The sequence below is a fragment of the Myxine glutinosa genome, chromosome 1, assembly GCF_964187855.1.
Source record: "Myxine glutinosa chromosome 1, kmMyxGlut1.1, whole genome shotgun sequence".
Lineage (NCBI taxonomy): Eukaryota > Metazoa > Chordata > Myxini > Myxiniformes > Myxinidae > Myxine > Myxine glutinosa.
In genome coordinates, this window is record NC_136261.1 from 382,976,632 (window position 1) to 382,996,067 (window position 19,436).

At 45.3% G+C, this 19,436-nt stretch overlaps 1 protein-coding gene across 8 annotated transcripts in view; it reads left to right on the forward strand.

The window, feature by feature from the left end:
* Positions 1-1,253: 1,253 nt before the first annotated feature.
* Positions 1,254-19,436, forward strand: part of LOC137416036 (E3 ubiquitin/ISG15 ligase TRIM25) — a 40,379-nt gene continuing 22,196 nt past the window's right edge. For 5 of the 8 annotated variants that reach the window (XM_068101586.2, XM_068101566.2, XM_078770213.1 and 2 more), the window contains exons 1-3: positions 1,262-1,406; positions 8,152-8,829; positions 13,482-13,577. In XM_068101586.2, coding sequence (XP_067957687.2) covers positions 8,197-8,829; positions 13,482-13,577 — 729 coding nt within the window. In that variant the 5' untranslated portion in view covers positions 1,262-1,406; positions 8,152-8,196. Of the gene's footprint in view, positions 1,407-1,449; positions 1,516-8,151; positions 8,830-13,481; positions 13,578-19,436 lie in introns of those variants that run through there. The other 3 variants (XM_078770212.1, XM_078770211.1, XM_078770210.1) reach the window with 3 other exon arrangements.

A 19,436-nucleotide genomic window follows, 5' to 3' on the forward strand; every position in this document is an offset into this window, starting at 1 on the left:
GAGGAGCAAGATGAGGGTCCCTTGATGAGCAGCAAGATGAGGGCCCCTTGATGAGCAAGATGAGGACCTCCTTGATGAGGAGCAAGATGAGGGCCCCTTAATGAGCAAGATGAGGACCTTGATGAGGAGCAAGATGAGGATCCCCTTGATGATGAGCAAGATGAGGACCCTGTTGATGAGGAGCAAGATGAGGATCCCCTTGATGAGGCGCAGTGAAAAACATGTTGAGAATCCAGCTGATGGCATTAAAATAACCACGTGACCTGCTGTGAGACTTGGGGTCCCGTCTACCCCCGTTAGATGGTGGACCTTAAAGATCCCACGGAGAAGGCGAGCCATCGCCGGCATCCCGAATAAATTACAAATTCCTAACCTTTGGCCCGCCGAACGTCAGTTCCTGGCCGACCGGTTCGTGAAAGACACTGAACTGAAAATATATGGAATGACCATTGGCCCATTGCCATTCACACCACACAGATGGAGATGTATCTACCGGGCGCCATCTTGGTTGGCACTCGATGCTGGGCGATGGTGATTTCCATCATGCGTTTGCACGTAATTCAGAGCGAAAAGCCATTGCGTTTTTTCACTTTTTGTGCGATCGTTTTTCAATAGGAAACCTATCACAGTTACTACAACACTTTCCTTTATCCTTTCCTTTTCACAAAAAAAAATTCGAGAACAAATATTGTTAATTTGGGAGCGTGAAGAACTCGGGACATTTTCATGAAACTTGCGAAGTCTGTCCGAATTATTTCACAATGATTTGTTTTTGGTCAAAATTGAAAACATGAATTTAGCTGTCCTTTTATTACGTATCAAAATAATGCCATGATGGAACTACTTTATGTACTTCCATAGCACTATGGACTATGAATGAAACGTCTTTGAAACAGCTGTGAAACGTCTTTCCACAACCCTTCCGTAACCGATTGAAGCAGTTTATTGCCGCACAAAATGGCATTTTAACAGTTGTCTGGCTTTTAAAATCTGGGACCCGTTCAAAACAAACGAGATCCGCGAAGCGAGTCGGTCGAGTCGTGCTGACCAAGATGGCGACACGGCGGCTACACTTTTTACGGAGTATGAGCGTTCTATATACATATTTTCAATTCAGTGGTGAAAGATTCCGGCCGAGCTTCCCGGCCAAATCCAAATAACTTGAGAATAATTGTGGCGGCTGAAGAAGAAGAGGAGCGTGCTTGCTGTGAGACTTAAATTAACGGGAGATCACGCTCGCGTTCTACGATGCTACGTCATCGCGTTTTTCATGACGTCACGGTAGGAAGGTCCTCTCTGAGTTCAAATCGCGGGAAGTATTTCATTTTCATTTCATCGTTTGTCCGTTTCTCAAACCTCATCACCAGGAGAGGTAACGTTCGGACACAGACTTACCTAACGGAGAGGTAAGTCTGTGTTCGTGATGAGATTGATTATGAAGTTATTAGTGATAAATGTACAATGATCGTGTTTGTTTCGTTCCGTCATGGAGGGTGGACACTGGACACTGTAACTGTAAGTGTTAGACCTGTGTAGATGGTTCGATTGGGAAGGCGTGTTGTCCGCAGGGTGACGGGGGATGTGTTTCGTCAACAAACGTCAGCTTCTGCTTGGGAAGTGGCTCGCTTGATTCGGTGGTTGGGCCCCATCGCTGTGGTTAGGCCCCGTCGCTGTGGTTAGGCCCCGTCGCTGTGGTTAGGCCCCGTCGCTGTGGTTAGGCGCCGTCGCTGTGGTTAGGCCCCGTCGCTGTGGTTAGGCGCCGTCGCCGTGGTGAGGCCCCGTCGCCGTGGTGAGGCCCCGTCGCCGTGGTGAGGCCCCGTCGCCGTGGTTAGGCCCCGTCGCCGTGGTTAGGCCCCGTCGCTGTGGTTAGGCCCCGTCGCTGTGGTTAGGCCCCGTCGCTGTGGTTAGGCGCCGTCGCCGTGGTGAGGCCCCGTCGCCGTGGTGAGGCCCCGTCGCCGTGGTGAGGCCCCGTCGCCGTGGTTAGGGCCCGTCGCCGTGGTTAGCGCCCGTCGCCGTGGTTAGGCCTCGTCGCGGTGGTTCGGCCCCGTCGCGGTGGTTAGGCCCCGTCGCCGTGGTTAGGGCCCGTCGCCGTGGTTAGCGCCCGTCGCGGTGGTTCGGCCCCGTCGCGGTGGTTCGGCCCCGTCGCGGTGGCTCGGCCCCGTCGCGGTGGTTAGGCCCCGTCGCGGTGGTTAGGCCCCGTCGCGGTGGTTAGGGCCCGTCGCGGTGGTTAGGCCCCGTCGCGGTGGTTAGGCCCCGTCGCGGTGGTTAGGCCCCGTCGCGGTGGTTAGGGCCCGTCGCGGTGGTTAGGCCTCGTCGCGGTGGTTAGGCCCCGTCGCGGTGGTTAGGCCCCGTCGCGGTGGTTAGGCCTCGTCGCGGTGGTTAGGCCTCGTCGCGGTGGTTAGGCCCCGTCGCGGTGGTTAGGCCCCGTCGCGGTGGTTAGGCCCCGTCGCGGTGGTTAGGCCCCGTCGCGGTGGTTAGGGCCCGTCGCCGTGGTTAGCGCCCGTCGACCCGTCGCGGTGGTTAGGCCTCGTCGCGGTGGTTCTGCCTCGTCGCGGTGGTTCGGCCCCGTCGCGGTGGTTAGGCCCCGTCGCGGTGGTTAGGCCCCGTCGCGGTGGTTAGGCCCCGTCGCGGTGGTTAGGGCCCGTCGCCGTGGTTAGCGCCCGTCGACCCGTCGCGGTGGTTAGGCCTCGTCGCGGTGGTTCGGCCCCGTCGCGGTGGTTAGGCCCCGTCGCGGTGGTTAGGCCCCGTCGCGGTGGTTCGGCCCCGTCGCGGTGGTTAGGCCCCGTCGCGGTGGTTAGGCCCCGTCGCGGTGGTTAGGCCCCGTCGCGGTGGTTCGGCCCCGTCGCGGTGGTTAGGCCCCGTCGCGGTGGTTAGGCCCCGTCGCGGTGGTTCTGCCTCGTCGCGGTGGTTCGGCCCCGTCGCGGTGGTTCGGACCCGTCGCGGTGGTTAGGCCCCGTCGCGGTGGTTAGGCCCCGTCGCGGTGGTTAGGCCCCGTCGCGGTGGTTAGGCCCCGTCGCGGTGGTTAGGCCCCGTCGCGGTGGTTCGGCCCCGTCGCGGTGGTTAGGCCCCGTCGCGGTGGTTAGGCCCCGTCGCGGTGGTTAGGCCCCGTCGCGGTGGTTAGGCCCCGTCGCGGTGGTTCGGACCCGTCGCGGTGGTTAGGCCCCGTCGCGGTGGTTAGGCCCCGTCGCGGTGGTTAGGCCCCGTCGCGGTGGTTAGGCCCCGTCGCGGTGGTTAGGCCCCGTCGCGGTGGTTCGGACCCGTCGCGGTGGTTCGGTCCCAATTCACATGTTATTGTTTGTACTTTTTAACATTTTCATTTTGTATATTCATATCCATTATATTGTATGATTTTCAATGAATCTAAACGAAATGTAATTTGCTGAGGTAAAGCAAAAACTGCGCAATTTTGATGACTGTACTCCATCATCGCTTTTCCACAGACACTTGATCTCATTTTCAAATAGTAAACGAGAACAATGCAAATCTACCACCAATATGCCTCTGCATTGTCCCACAACGGGTAGAAGTCATCACTCTGCATATGTATTTGTAGGGGATCACATTTGTGAAGTTTTGTGTTGATCAGATGAGGTTCGTTTTTTCTATCCAAGATGGCTCCCAAACCACATGACCTATGACGTCATCATTTTCAAACAATATTTGTTGTAAAATTTTGTAAAGTTTTTGTAAAATTTCAAGTTCGATATTTGTAAAATTTCGCCTCAATAGGTTGAGAGGTTTCAGAGATATAATTATTTAATATTTTCCTTCAATCCAATATGGCTGCCAAACCATGTGACCTATGATGTCATAAGTTTAATATTTCGAAACGAATGGGTCCTATATCATGTGCATGCAATTTCAGATATTTCGGATAAGGAATTCGATTAAAATATTTTTGGCTGGTATACCACTTCACCTATGATGTCATCATCATGCTCTTGTTCCCCATTGGGAGTACTTGACAATGTGCCAAGTTTCAAATTTTTCCAGTCAGCGGTTTCCAAGAATTTTTTTTAAAATTTGCCTTTAATCCAAGATGGCTGCCACACCACGTGACCTATGACATCACAATTATCATAAAACATTCTGCATGGGTGTCACTCCTACCCTGAAAGTTTCGTCTCAATCGGACATGTGGTTGCTGAGAAAAACGAGGTTTAGCCCGGACGGAAGTATGGACAATTGGACGACCCAAAAACATAATGCCTCCGGCGACTTTGTCGGCGGAGCCATTCAAATGAAAGCCGTTAAACACGATCAGTGAGGCTAAGTTTTCTTGCACGTGCTTGCGATTATCTGAGCTCCATTTTCACCTCCTCACTCAAGCGAAGTGTTCCGAGGCGGATTTGTCGTATTTTTATCGATACATTCCGTCTTAGTATTGCTGTTGTATCCCATTGTATATTTCATGTTAATCAGACGTTTGTACGATAATTTTAATTCATTTCGTATTGTCCAAGACATACCTCGCAGTCTTACCTCGGATATAGGAAGTGTGAAAAATATTTCTGTGTTCCTCTTCTTTTTTTTTCTTTTTCCATAGTACTTCCATAGTACATTCTTACTTCCAGTTCTACCTCAACGATTTCCTCGCCTCACCCCCTCCCCTTCCCCCCTCTTCAAAAATAAAAATAAGCTTTATACACAGTCTCAATGCTCGAACTCATTTCCACTTGTGTTTATTAGGCTTCCGGTGAGGTTCGCACTGGAACCGATTGTTCTTGTAAGGATTATTATTCTCACACTTTTTGCGGAGACGATTCCAAGAAAGCCGTTATAAGCCCCATTATAGGCCTCTACGAAACTTAAACACATTATAGATACCAATGTAACTTTGTGCATCATTAATTTTGTTTTTGCAATTTTGACTTGCACTGGGAAAGAAGGGAAAGGTGTATGCTGCATTTGTGAGAAGTGTTATGAATTATGGGAGCGAGACATGGGTAATGAACATAGAGCATAAACGAAGGCTGGAAAGGGTGGAAATGCGAATGGTTCGGTGGATGTGCGGAGTATCGTTGAGAGAGAGGAAGACAAATGATGAATTTCGAAAGATGATGGGAATAGAGCCTGTGATTGATGCTGTGAAGAGAAACGGTTTGAGATGGTTTGGTCATGTGTTGAGGAAGGATGAAAGTGACTGGTTGAGAAGAGTGATGGAAATGAATGTAGAAGGAAGTAGAGGATGGGGAAGACCAAGAAAGACTTGACTAAAGGTGGCGAAAGAAGAAATGCGGGCAAGGGGGTTAACAAGGGGAGATGCAGAATATACGGCAAAATGGAGAAGATTGTCATGGGGCCCACAAGGCTAACCCCTGCTCTCGCAGGGAAAATGGCCTTAAAATCATGTCACCAGTCATGTGATATGGCAGCCATCTTGGATTTAAGGAAAACCTTTAAACATCTTTCTCCAAAACCGCTGAATAGATCAATGTGAAATTTTACAAATATATTTTATAAATTTTACAAAAAATAATGTGAAATTTTTACAAATATTTTACAAAAATACCGAGCCATGGGGATTAAAGTTTGTGGGAAAATAAAAAATCATTGGTCACGTGGTTTGGCTGCCATATTGGATTGAAAAATAAAACTTTAAAAAGCTTTTTCCCTGAAACATTCTTGTGGGGGAAAAATATTTGCAAGCTATGACCTCATCAGTCATGTGGTTTGGCTGCTATCTTGAATTTAAGGAAAAAAAATAAAATAATCTTTTCCAGAATACTCTTAACGGATCAATGCAAAATGTGAAAATGTGGAAAAAAAGAAAAAAGAAGTATTTGTAAACTATGATGTCACATGTCGTATGATATGGCAGCCATCTTGGATTTATGGAAAACCTTTAAACATCTTTCTCCAAAACCGCTGAATAGATCAATGTGAAATTTTACAAATATATTTTATAAATTTTACAAAAAATAATGTGAAATTTTTACTAATATTTTACAAAAATACCTAGCCATGGGGATTAAAGTTTGTGAAAAAAAAAAAAAAAAAAAATCATTGGTCATGTGGTTTGGCTGCCATATTGGATTTAACAATAAAACTTAAAAAAGTTATTTCTCTGAAACATTCCAGTGGGGGAAAATATTTGCAAGCTATGACCTCATCAGTCATGTGGTTTGGCTGCTATCTTGAATTTAAGGAAAAAATTAAATAATCTTTTCCAGAATACCTCCACGGATCAATGCAAAATGTCAAAATGTGGAAAATAAGGTATTTGTAAACTATGACGTCACCAGTCGTGTGATATGGCAGCCATCTTGGATTTAAGGAAAACCTTTAAACATCTTTCTCCAAAACCACTGAACGAATCAATGTGAAATTTTACAAATATCTATACAGTATATATATGAAAAAGTTTTTGTTTGTTTGTTTGTTTGTCTGTGCAAGCTAATCTTCTGAACGGTGAAAGATAGGAGGAAACCTCTAATACAAAAAATGTCGGGACGGGCCCCGGGAACGTTATCGGCTCGGTGGCAAGGCCGCTTCGGCCGGATTGGGCCCATTTCACAATTAAAAGCTGAGCTGAATTATAGTAGTCAATCTTCTATGGCCTCGAGTAAAAGCTGAATTATAGTCGTAAATTCATTCAAAAAGAACCCAGGCAACGCCGGGTGCTTTCGGCTCGTATTTTATAAATTTTACAAAAAAGAATGTGAAATTTTTACAAATATTTTACAAAAATACCTAGCCATGGGGATTAAAGTTTGTGGGGGGAAAAAAAAAATCATTGGTCACGTGGTTTGGCTGCCATATTGGATTTAAAAATAAAACTCTAAAAAGCTATTTCTCTGAAACATTCCGATGGGGGAAAATATTTGCATGCTATGACCTCATCAGTCATGTGGTTTGGCCGCTATCTTGAATTTAAAGGAAAAATTAAATAATCTTTTCCAGAATACCTCTTAACGGATCAATGCAAAATGTCAAAATGTGGAAAAAAGTATCTGTTAACTATGACGTCACCAGTCGTGTGATATGGCAGCCATCTTGGATTTAAGGAAAACCTTTAAACATCTTTCTCCAGAAGTTCAAATCCCAGTCAATCACTGAATTGAACACCAGGGGGGTTGACTCAGCCTGTCATCCCTTTGAGGTCGGCAAATTGAGTACGAGTTCACTGGTAATTCCTTGTGTGTCGCAAGAGGTGACTAACAGGGTTGGCGGCAGGAAGGGCATCCGGCCATAAAACATTGCTTCAAAAAGGGGACCACGGTGCCAAAAAAAGGCCAACCCCTGCTCTGTGGGGAAAAATGGCCTCAAATGGTGGTATCTTTCTCCAGAACTGCTGAACGGATCGATACGAAATTTCATATGTATGATCAACTCCCCATGTGGAAAAATGTTTCTGAACTATGACATCATCAACCACATGGTATGGTGGACATCTTGGATTTAAGGAAAATAAATTGAAAATCCATATCTCCAGAAACGCTGAAGTGATCCAAACCAAATAGATATGATTGACGACCGACGAGAAAACATTATTTAAATGATCACGTCATCACTCACGTGGTATGGTGGCCATTTTGCCTGGAAGCCGATCATTGTTCGCAGTTCTAGTTTCTGCTTGATCTCCTGGTTCTTTATTTCCCTTTGCCTCATTTTTTTTCTCAACATCTCCAAACTGAATCTTCATCAAATATAAATGCCTCTTCTTCCTTTCTTCCTCTTCAATCTGCCTCTTCTTCTTTCAAAGCAATCAGTTGGTAAATATCAGAGTAGGGATCTGAAGTTTGGGGCGTAATTCCCCCATGGGGATGCCCATGATCTGAAATTGAAAAATCAAAACCCGAGTGATTGTGCGGCCTACTGTCTTGTATTCTTGTGTCACGTTTCAGAACATTCAGCCGGGTAATAAAGGAGCAGTAGCAAAAAGTTAATGGATGACTGGGTGGACGGACAGACATCCGGATATCACAACCCATTTATCAAGTTCTCTCTTCGAGAATCGAGATGATATGACCTAAAAATGTTACCTGTGTTGATGATGAGTTTGCAGTGCACCTTCTGATTGGCTTCTTATCCAGTTTGTAGTTTCATTTAATACCCTGAATGATAATTCTGAACCTAATTGTTCTTTATGTTTATATACTTGATCTTTCATTTCTTAAAATTTTTCTCATTTTCATTCTCCATTTGCAGGTTTCCATTAAATTCTGCTTCACACTCTTCTCTGACCCCAAGGAGATGGCTGCTTCTGCTGCTTCTTCTTCTTCTGATATTGGAGATAGTTTGGCTGAACTTGCATGCCCAGTGTGCTTTGAACTCTATAAGGAACCCATTACTTTACCATGCGGCCACTCGTTTTGTTGTGTGTGTATAAAGAAATGCTGGGAGAGCAGGGAAAAAGGCACAGGTTATCTTTGTCCAAATTGCCGTGAGGTCTTTACACAAAAACCAAAACTCAAAAAAAATGTGACCGTTGCCAACTTAGTAGAAAATATCAAATTGAAAAAGAAGGAAGTTGGATTGGGGGTTGAGGCCCGAGATGCACAACTTGATGATGTGAATGTTAAGAAGGGAGTGAAATTGGGGGGCAGCAAGAGTCACTGTGAGCTTTGTAATGGAGATGCAGCCAAGAGGTGTGTACCTTGTGAGATCGTCTGTTGTGAGCAACACCTGAAGCCTCATCAACAGAAAGGGCACAAACTGGTGGATCCTGCAGTGAAGATTAAGGAACTAAGATGCACTGAACATGATGAAAAGCCAGTCCAACTCTATTGTAAGGATGATGGGAGCTTCATGTGCTTGATGTGTATGGGTGGACAACATCAGAACCACAACGTTGTTGCTGTGGAAATTGCTCATACTGAACTAAAGGTGAGTAAATCAGTGAAAGAAAAAATGGTTACATATTCTATCCATATATTATTATTTTTACCTCCTCACTCAAAGGTGGATGAAGGTTAAGCTTTCACATCTGTTTCTTTGTCCAGTGAGCAGGATATCTCAAAATGTTATCGACCGATTCAGGACAGGTTGGGTGTGACGAGGACTAATTGATTCGAGATTGGTGAAGATGCGGATGTGAATGGATATAATATTTTGTGAGTGATTCTTCACCATTGAGAGATGGGGCAAAATGAGAGAGCGCGTGATATTTCAAGAAGTTGTGGATGAATTATGGTGTGAGTTGTGTAGATTAGAAGAACAAGCCGATCAGTTTTTGTTTCGGGTCCAGATGCAGATCCGGCCTATCAGTGGGATACACAGTGTAAACTGTTCAGAGAGGTGGAAGTATGCTTTCTTCAGAGTGCTGTTCTCGTTATCCCACACACATGAAACGAAAAGCAGGGTTAAGCAATTGTTTTGTCTGTCTGTCCATCTTATCAGTTTGATTGTCAGTTTTTGATTGAGGAAAAACCTATTGAAATTGAATGTTGTATTTTGAACACTGATCGGAAAACAAGTCTGCTGTTTTACAGTATTTTGGCTCAGAATCCGGCCTGATCGTGCGTTCGTTGGTGTGACAATTTTTCGTACTCTGTCTGCCTGCCTGGTAGTTTACATTGAAAGTCATTCCAAACACGAAACTTCCTGTTTTTAAAAGGACTTCATAAAGCACACATACAACAGGCACACTCCACTCTGACTTCCTCCCCTCTTGTAGTGTGGCACTCAATGGAATCCTTTCTTTTCCTATCCCTGTCTATGCTAGTGGGCCCCAAGGCAGTATTCTGGGCCCATACCTATTCCTGATCTTCATCAATGATCTCCAACTCTCCGGAAAGTCCTCTTTAAATATTTGCTGATGACTCCCCCTTCTGCCGTGACGTCCCTCATCCTTTAGATAGATAGACGTGCTGCAGCCTCATCCCTCTCTTCAGACCTTGGAAAAAAATCACGAGCTGGTCAAACACTTGGAATATGTCTTTCAATCCTGGCAAATCTCACATTCTCACTTTTTCTATCCAAAAGGACTGTCTCGCCAAACCTGCTATCTACTTTCTTAACCATACTCTTGAGGAAGTTCAGTCATTCAACCTCCTTGTCTCAATATCAGCTATGGTCTTTCCTGGGCAAACCACATTTCAAAGTTGGCCTCAAAGCCAGGTGCTCTCCTGTCTGGTCTGGCTCCCCTGCCTCACACCGTGCTCCGGTTGAAGCAATGGAAACCAAGGCCTTTCTAGCTCATTGGAATCTCTTGCGCTGAAGCTGAGTCTATGAGCCTATCAATTTGCTATCGCAAACAGGTCGGTGGTCTCTGTCTTCTACCGCTTCCTTTCTGGTCTTGCACCCTCTGCTCTTTCCATGATTTGTCCATGACCCTAACCATTAAGCCAACACCAGGCTATCCCTTTTCTGGCGAAACTCCTTAAATCCAGAATCGCTGCTCACCTTTACTTACTTGTTCCTCTTTTTTTTTTTCTGCCCGCAGAACCAACTTCCCCATTCTCTTCGATCTCATTCTTCCCTCCAAGTCTTCAAGACAGTTGTTCACCGCCATCTCAGATCCTCTCCAATCAAAAACTATGATCTTTTCTTCCGTCATTGAACGCCCACCCCACCCAATCCCTCCTCTTTCCTTATTTCCAGTTTTCACTCCTGAGTTTCCTTCTGTGTATATCTTGTCCACTCTATACATCCTCTCCTGCCCCCCATTCCTCCCTACAGCCATTTTATTTGCCTTCTGTTACGTGCCCCTCCCCGACCTTCTGGTCTCGGTATACCTCCGAACCCCGGGAGGAGTCACGGCAGAAAAATATATATTATTCCGTGTCAAAATCGATCGCTAATGAAACCATCCATGAAACCATCAAATGAAACGATCAAATCAATAAGGAAACCACACCCTTGGTTGTCAATGAACAAATAATATATTAAAAGCACACAAGAAGAACCATTCAACAATGGTGGCCATCAACCATTCAATCTAGATCTTAAGAGGGTAACCTAGCTCAAACTCACGGTACCCCCCCCCCCCCCTCCCCAGAGACTGAAACCGAGTCCTTCTCAATGTCCCTATAACTCAATGGAGATGAGGCGACGGGGCGATGGCGAATAAGGAGGTGTAGGTAAGGCGTGGACTGTCACGTGATCCACACCAACAGCAAATGGGCAGTGGAAAGGGAACTCCCAAAGACGCGATCCAGACGTGCACCTGCACCGTTCAATCAGCGAACCGCAGTGCAATCTTCAGACGCCGCTTTATTGCACAGCCGTCCCCGGCAAACCACCGGAGGATAAGCCCAGCCGACGCGACAAAAACCTTTTCCGATGAAGGCGGGGCGAAATGGCGGACGGCTCTCGCTCGAACCGCGGCCGCGAGGCGAAGATTCTCCGGAACCTCACGCCTGTACCTGACATCGCAGGCTTTTCCATAACACCAGCGATAACACCGATCGCACGAGATTCCTTTCAAGGAGTCAAAGTTCACTCGCGATGTATGCTCGACCACGCTAGGTACCGAGCTTTTTCAGAACGCGTCGTTTTCACTGTCCTCACGCCTTCCTCTTCTTTACCGCCTTTTTTTCTTCTGGGTCGGTTTCCTGTATCATTTTACGTTGACCTTTTAAACTTTAGATAGCTGTTCCTGAACACTAAACCTTTTGAGAATAATAATAATACATGATATCAGAAACATGTCAAGTGGGTGAAAACCACAACAGCGGAAGTGACGAATCCGTAACACTTCCCTGAGCACGATACCTTGCGCAGTGTACAAACGTGTGTATATACATGAATGTTAGTATTGTTAAAACAACTTTTTTAATTCAATTTTTTATTTTCAGGCAGACAGAGTAAAGATATTATGTCGCTCCTCTCTGTGCATGCTCGACCAGGATGACTTCAGAGCCAAAGTACGGTAAAACAGCAAACTTGTCTTCCTATTCATGTTCTGATTCATGTTCAGAATGTGCCATTTTATTTTAAATAAGCACTACCTTGATCATAAACTGATAAGATGGATGAACATGAATCAATTGCTTAACCCCGCTTTTTGCTTCGCATGCGTGGGGTAAAAATCCCATTTAAAACCACGGCCTGAAAACAGTACAAAACATCAACATTGTTTGTTCGTACAGTACTTGTTTTTGACCAAATATGTTATTGACAAAGTTGTTTACAAAAGTAAAAAATTGTTTGGTTTTGAATCATTATTTGAGTCGTTAAATTGCACAATCTCTATCTGGACCTTCATATCTAAATGTTGCGATGACGTCACCTCCCCCTCCCCCCTCCCCCCCACCCCTCCCCCTCCCCCCACCCCTCCCCCTCTCCCTCGCCCTCCCCCTCCCCCCCTCGCCCTCCCCCCTCCCTCTCCCCCTCCCCCCTCCCACCCTCTCCTCCCCTCCCCCCTCCCCCTCCCCTCTCTTCTCCCCTCCCCCCCTCTTCTCCCCTACCCCCCCTCTCCTCCCCTCCCCCCCGTTCCCCTCCACTTCCTGCTGCCTTCAACATATCTCCCACAACTCCTGTCGGCCCTCCCGCTTTTCTACTCTTCATTAATTTTATCGCTTCCTCAACTTCCTTCTCAGTTATCTTCTCTGCTGGTCCTAAAACTGGGTTACTCTCTGTTACCATCCCATTCATTCTCTGCATTCAACAGCATTTCCATATATCTCTTCCATCTTCCTTTAATTCCATCTAGGTCCACAACGATTTGTCCCACTTCATCCTTCAAGCAACTCACCCCCATCACATCACACCTCTTTCGCTATCTGCTTTGCAATCCTGAATACCGCTCTCTGACCCTCTTCCGAATCGAAGCGTTCTCCGAACATTTTCCTACATGCCCTCCTGCACCTTTGCTACCTCTTTATTTGCAGCATTCCTGGCTGCCTTATAACTTTCATCCTCTGCCTTTTCTGCCCCTGAACCCTTCGCCTTCTGCCACTCCTTTAACTTCTTCCTCTTCTCGTCAAACATCTTTCCAACTTCATCATCCCACCACCATGTTTCCGAGTGCCTCGGTGGTCCTTTTGTCCATCCACACACCTCACCAATGGCTCCCAACAGACTATCTTTCATTGACATCCAACCACTTTCAAGCTCAACCACATCATACTCAGCCTCTCTTTTAATGCCTCCCTCACCGTCACCTCTTTCGACCTCCACACATTCATTCTCGGTTGGTACTTCACCGGCCGAGCTCTCCTCGCACCTTTCACCCTTATGTCGCAGACAATCAAGTGGTGCTGTGATTTAAATCAAACTTGTTTATTTTGGGGACAGTGAACGAGGGCATCTACCAATTGTGGGACTATGCGGAGGCATATTGGCGACAGTCGTATTGCCCTAGTTGTTTTCATTAATCCATTCTTCATTCTGATAAACCAAAGTAGTTAATTTTATCACGCAGCTATAGAGTTGAAGTGAAGATTGTTTTTAAATTTGAAACAAACGTTCCCATCTTGGCTGGACTTTTTCACAAATGTACATAATGGATTTATATAATTCTGTGCAGGATGTTCCTTTTTAATCTGCCAGAAGTTCACGATTCTTTAATTCTGTCGTTTCTTTATTCTGTGCAGGGTGTTTTGGCTGCAAAGTATCCTCTTTTATCGGAGTCAATGCAGGGCGTTTCATCCCAACTAAAGCAGGTTCAGGAAGAAGAACTGCAAGAACAGGTGGGAAGTTGTTATTTTGCTGTTGTTGTTATTGTTTAATTTGTACTTCACATACCTGTGAGCCTGGCGTTGGCTTTGCGGCTAAGGTGCCAGCTTAGGATCCTAGGATCCTGGGTTTGAATCCCGGTCGATCACTGAATTAACGCCAGGGGGGTTGACTCAGCCTGTCATCCTTCCGAGGTCGGCTAATTGAGTACCAGTTCACTGGTAATGCCCTGTTTGTCGTAAAAGGCGACAAACAGGGTTGGCGGCAGGAAGGGCATCCGGCCGTAAAACATTGCTTCAAAAAGGGGACCAAAAAACAACAACAACCATGGTGCCCGAAAAAGGCCAACCCCCACTTGCGGGGAAAAATGGCCTCTAAAGGTGTTTTTTTTTTTTTAATACCTGTGAACCCACGTGATCGAACGAGCTATGGTTGCATGCTCCGAGATTATTGAGGGGAAAAATAGTGAGCCGAAATTGTGGGAGAAGGGGGGACGTGCTCCCCTTCTCTGTTCATCCGAGAGCAAAACACATTAGGCACTCGAGGGAGGTGCTGACTTGCGCTGTTATGTTTCTCTTCCGATAACTAACGGCTTTGTGATTTTTGGGTATGATAATTAAAATTTCGGAAGTGAACGAACTCTCAAAGATAATGAGAATAAAATGAAATTTTAAAAAAAATCCTACTTAAATGTGACTTATCTTTGGGTATTGTGCATGTAGGTATGTTTGAGCCGTTAATAGAATTGAAGACTACCAAGCCAATGTGTCTCAAATTTGTTACATGTGTTTGTACCCATGGACTGATCATGAGTGAGCAAACAAAGCCCCCATGAAACCCTCACCCCAGCCTCCACAGATCAGTAGATGCTGCCTCATAAGTTGGGGTGTGTATTAATCTACATGAAGCTTTGTTGGTAGTTTGGAGAGAACAAGCTGATAGTTCAAGCATATAATGTTTTTATTCCCACTTCAGGCAAACAAGGCAAGACAACCCCTGAAAGTCTGTCGTCAAGCCGCAGCAGCGAAAAACTGCTTTCTGAACCCCACCCCAGTACTCTCCTCTGATTGGCTGGTGGAAACAAACCCCAATTGGTGCTGAATGAGCGAACAGACTTTACCTGGACACATACAGGGAAAACTCGCTGCTGTACCTTTGTAATAACGATAATCTCTGTCTTAAAAAACACCAAACAAACCTAAACTACTTCCTATAGTTCTGCAAATTATCAGTGAAACGTCATTATACTAAAATATAAAATTCCCAATTCATTATGTAGGTGGATAAAAACATGGATCAAGATGGGCTTCATACTTTTTCCTGGCAGACTGTGGCACCAGCTTCCTCCTCCCATTGTTACAACTCTTCTCTCTTGTCGCATCATTCGCTTGCCACATTCCACTCCAACACCAGGCTTAGCGGTTTATTTTTATATTATTTTATTTATTTAGCGGTTTATTTAATTTATTTATTTCACAACGGTTATATAATGAGCCTGGTGTTGGCTTAGCCGTTAGGGTGCCGGCTTGGGATCCTAGGATCCTGGGTTCGAATCCTGGTCGATCGCTGAATTAACGCCAGGGGGGTTGACTCAGCCTGTCATCCTTCCGAGGTCGGCAAATTGAGTACCAGCTTGCTGGGATGAATGATCACGGTGTGTACCCCGGTTTAGAATAGGTACACCGTATCCCTGCGCATCGTAGGAGCGTGACCAAGGGTTGGCGTCAGGAAGGGCATCCGGCCATAAAAACATTGCCTCAAACAGGGAACCATGATTGTTATGGGCCCGCAAGGCTAACCCCCGCTCTAGCAGGGAAAATGGCCTTAAAACGATCATTCATTCACAACGGTTATATAATGTGGTTGTGTAACTTTGGGTGCCCAGTGGGTTCCTATGTTAAACATTTTGCAAGCTTGAATGAGACCTGATTAAGTGAATGAAAATAATTAACAATTCGTATTTATATATTGCCTTTCTATGGATGTGTAAGCATTTGGACGTTAAACTGGGCTTCCCATCTGCCAGCATTAGTTGGACGTTGAATGTCCCACAGTGTCCTTCGCGAAAACACAGTCACCCTGAACAAATTCCAAATTCCTGCCACACCATTGCTGTGAGAAGGATGGCAAACTGCCCAGCATGGCCCTTGCCAATAAACTGCTTGGGCGGCACCTACACGCTAACGGAACTCAGTTCGGAAACTTGCATTGAAGAAGTTTTGATGAACCAAGCCCATCAATTAATTGAACCATCCCAATGCTCCAATTTACTATCACTGTTATTTGTAAATAAATAAATGGGGGGACTTTGTAATTTGCTCCACGTCTGTCCGTCACGCCATCTCCTCCTAAACAGTTGCGCAGAAATTCCACCAAACTTAGTTGCAATCACCACATGGCACGAAGGTGCAAGAGCTGTATCGTGTTTGACCCCATTCCCCAGTTTGGAGGAAATGATTGAATGTCCTCTCAAAGTTGTAGATTAAATGAAGGTTTAGTACCGGAGAGATTAAAATTCACTTGGTTACATCAAAGAAATACGAAGGAGAACACCAGCAAAAAACACAGCACAAGATGCAAGCAACTTCTCAATGTCAATCTCCTGAGTTCTTCTGTCTATGCAGCCTTTAAATAGGACCTTTCAGAGAAAGTCAGAAACGGGTGTGGAGTGCACTGAAAGGTCATAGAGTGGGGAGGGTGAAGAAGGGGTGAGACCTTGGAGAGATAGGGTGTGTAAAGAATGTCCGGTCTGGTAATTAACGAAAGTTTCACAATAATAGTTGTGAAGGTGAGATGTCAGAAATGAAAGCAACTCGTGTTCATTTGTGGTCTCAGATCACCATCTACCATCTATTGGCCTTGGTCTTTTGGGAAGTCAGTTTTAATGTGTGGTGCAATCAAGAAGATTGAAAAGAGATGGGACTATCTTGGATTAGTTATCTCCCTCACCCAGCCTCAATGGCACCAAAACCTTATTTATGTGTTTGTCCTTGTCTTCTATCAGAGATGTCAGTGCTTTTCTTTTTCTGTTGGCTTTCTCTTGAGTAAGCTTACATGCTGTGGGCTTGTCCATGCACAGGGATTTACGGATTCACACCTGGTCATTAACCACCCGGCCAGCTTATGGAATGCGTGCAGGTAGTACAGCGTGCAAAGCCGTCTTTATTTAATTCCATGTTCCTTCAACCTATACATTTCATTAAACACACACACACACACACACACACACACACACACACACACACACACACACACACACACACACACACACACACACACACACACACACACACACGATGTCTTAGTAACTCTTTATTGATTAATCATAGGGAGTATATATATATATTGATTATCATAGTGTCGTGAGTATATATATATATATATATATTGATTATAGAGACATTTGAAGTAAAAGGTTATATATGTGATCAATGGTTAGCTTGACTGGCTTTCCAACGCTTACCGCTTGGCTTACCAACGGCTGGTGGCCTATATAAACTGCATTGCTTCGCGGAGTGCAAGACTTTGGACATTATCTGTGCTTGCAAAAGGCACCTATTTATAATGTTCTTTCAACTTATTTAAACTTCAAGCTTACACCTGGTATATATGTCTAGAAAACCCTTAATTTATTTTACTATATTGATTAATATCCCTGGTGTTGGCTTAGCGGTTAGGGTGCCGGCTTAGGATCCCAGGATCCTGGGTTTGAATCCCGGTCGATCGCTGAATTAACGCCAGGGGGGTTGACTCAGCCTGTCATCCTTCCGAGGTCGGCAAATTGAGTACCAGCTTGCTGGGATGAATGATCACGGTGTGTACCCAGATTCAGAATAGGTACACCGTATCCCTGCGCATCGCAAGAGCGTGACCAATGGTTGGCGTCAGGAAGGGCATCCCGCCATAAAAACATTGCCTCAAACAGGGAACCATGATTGTCATGGGGCCCGCAAGGCTAACCCCCGCTATAGCGGGGAAAAATGGCCTTAAAACGATCATTCATTCATTCATTGATTAACAGGAGCGTTTGAATGAAAAAGGCTACATGTGTGACCCTAAGCAAGCAATTTGTAACGACTTTATAGGTGTGACAGTGGATGGCCTGGCATTTGCCCTGAACAGTTAAATAGACAGACTATTAACTTCTATACGCGAGCAAGCTGTATCGTGTATTGAGATCAAAAGGTGAATATGACGCAAGAGTACAGAAGGTCAGGTGTGGTCGTATGCTTTGGATCAAAGGCAGTTCCTTCCTTTCTCCGCACTTTCACCTTTCCATCGCTTTGTATCGTCCATCATAAAACTTTGTTCTGGAACTCACTGGCTCACCTGTGTACTTCTTGGCAAATTATAATCTGGCCTATCTATTTTTGGTGCCTGACGAGAGGTTTGCATCTTGCTGTGTCATCTTTGTAATTCTGCTGTCGAAGTCTTCTGTGAATGGAAGATTGTGATACTTTCACCCCTGCACTCTGGAGGTTGTTGGTGATGTCACTGATGGTTGTTTTAGGGTTTTTCTTCACAGCTCTGAATTTTCAGCCATCAACTGCAGTTGTTTTCTGACTGACCTGGCCGTTGTCTATTGCCAAGTACATGAGTGGTTTCTTTCTTTTTAAAAATTTCCCAATTGTTGTATTTGCAATGCCCAATTGTTGTGCTATGTTTCTAATTTAATTATTTTGTTGTTTCAGCTTCCAAATTGCTTGCTTTTCTTTCATAGACAGCTTTCTGGTCTTCATGTTGGTTTATGTCTACTGACTAAATGCAAAAGCAAAGGCTAAAAACAATCGATGCAACGAGAAACACCTGTCAATCATGTGTTCCAATTCTTATGCTTGCTTAAAATCAGAACATGAAAACTGCAATTGTTCTACATATTCGTCATTCGATCTCAAATCCCAATTTCTTGAGGATATAGCAATAATAACAAATTTGACTGCACTGGTCCAATATTTATGGAGCACACTGTATGTGGGGGAAATTACGCACTCAGACCGGGAGTCAAACCCAGGTCGTCTGGTGAACCCCACCATCGCTGTGCCATCTGACGTATCAGGCCGACACCAGCCGAGCAGTAATTCTCCCACGTAATTCTCCTTTTCTGTTTCATCCCCGCTTTCCTCTTTCCTCTCCTTTCTGTTTCATTACCTCCACCACCAAAGATGGACGGAGGTTATGTTTTCACGCCTGTCTGTGTGTGTGTGTGTGTGTCTGTCTGTCTGTGAACAGGATATTTCAAAGAGTGGTGGATGGATTCGGCCGAAATTTGGTGGAGAGGTTGGGTGTGTGACAAGGACGAATTTATTTGATTTTGGTGAAGATCTGGGTCTGGATACCATAATTTAAGTGATTCTTCACCATTGAGAGATTGTGCCAAAAACCATATACAGCACGATATTTCAAAAAGTTGTGGATGTGTTCTGGCAAAACTTGGTGGATAAGTTGGTTGAGTGGCAAGAACAAGCTGAGTCAATTTTGGTTCAAGTCCGCCCCATCAGTGGGATACAAAACGTAAACTGTTCAGGCTGGTGGAGTTATGCGCATTACCGAGTGCTGTTCTAGTTTGGCTTGTGTTCAGGTTAATTACCTCCATGTGTCCTTCTCCACCTCCCCTTGGTCTCACTCTCTTCTCCAATAGTCTGATGTTGGCCTTTCACCCTTTCCATTTTGTTCCACCATAATCTGCTAGAGCTGTTCATCGAGCCGCGACCATGTATGTATACCAAAAAACAACAAGGCTTAATGGTTGCATCCTCCAATCTTTTATTCCCATTTTGTGGAACTGTTCTTCGATGGTGGTTGAATCTCTCTCCTCCCTCAATGGCTTGGAGCTGGTGGTGCATTCCATGATCTCTTGTCATGTCCCATCCCTA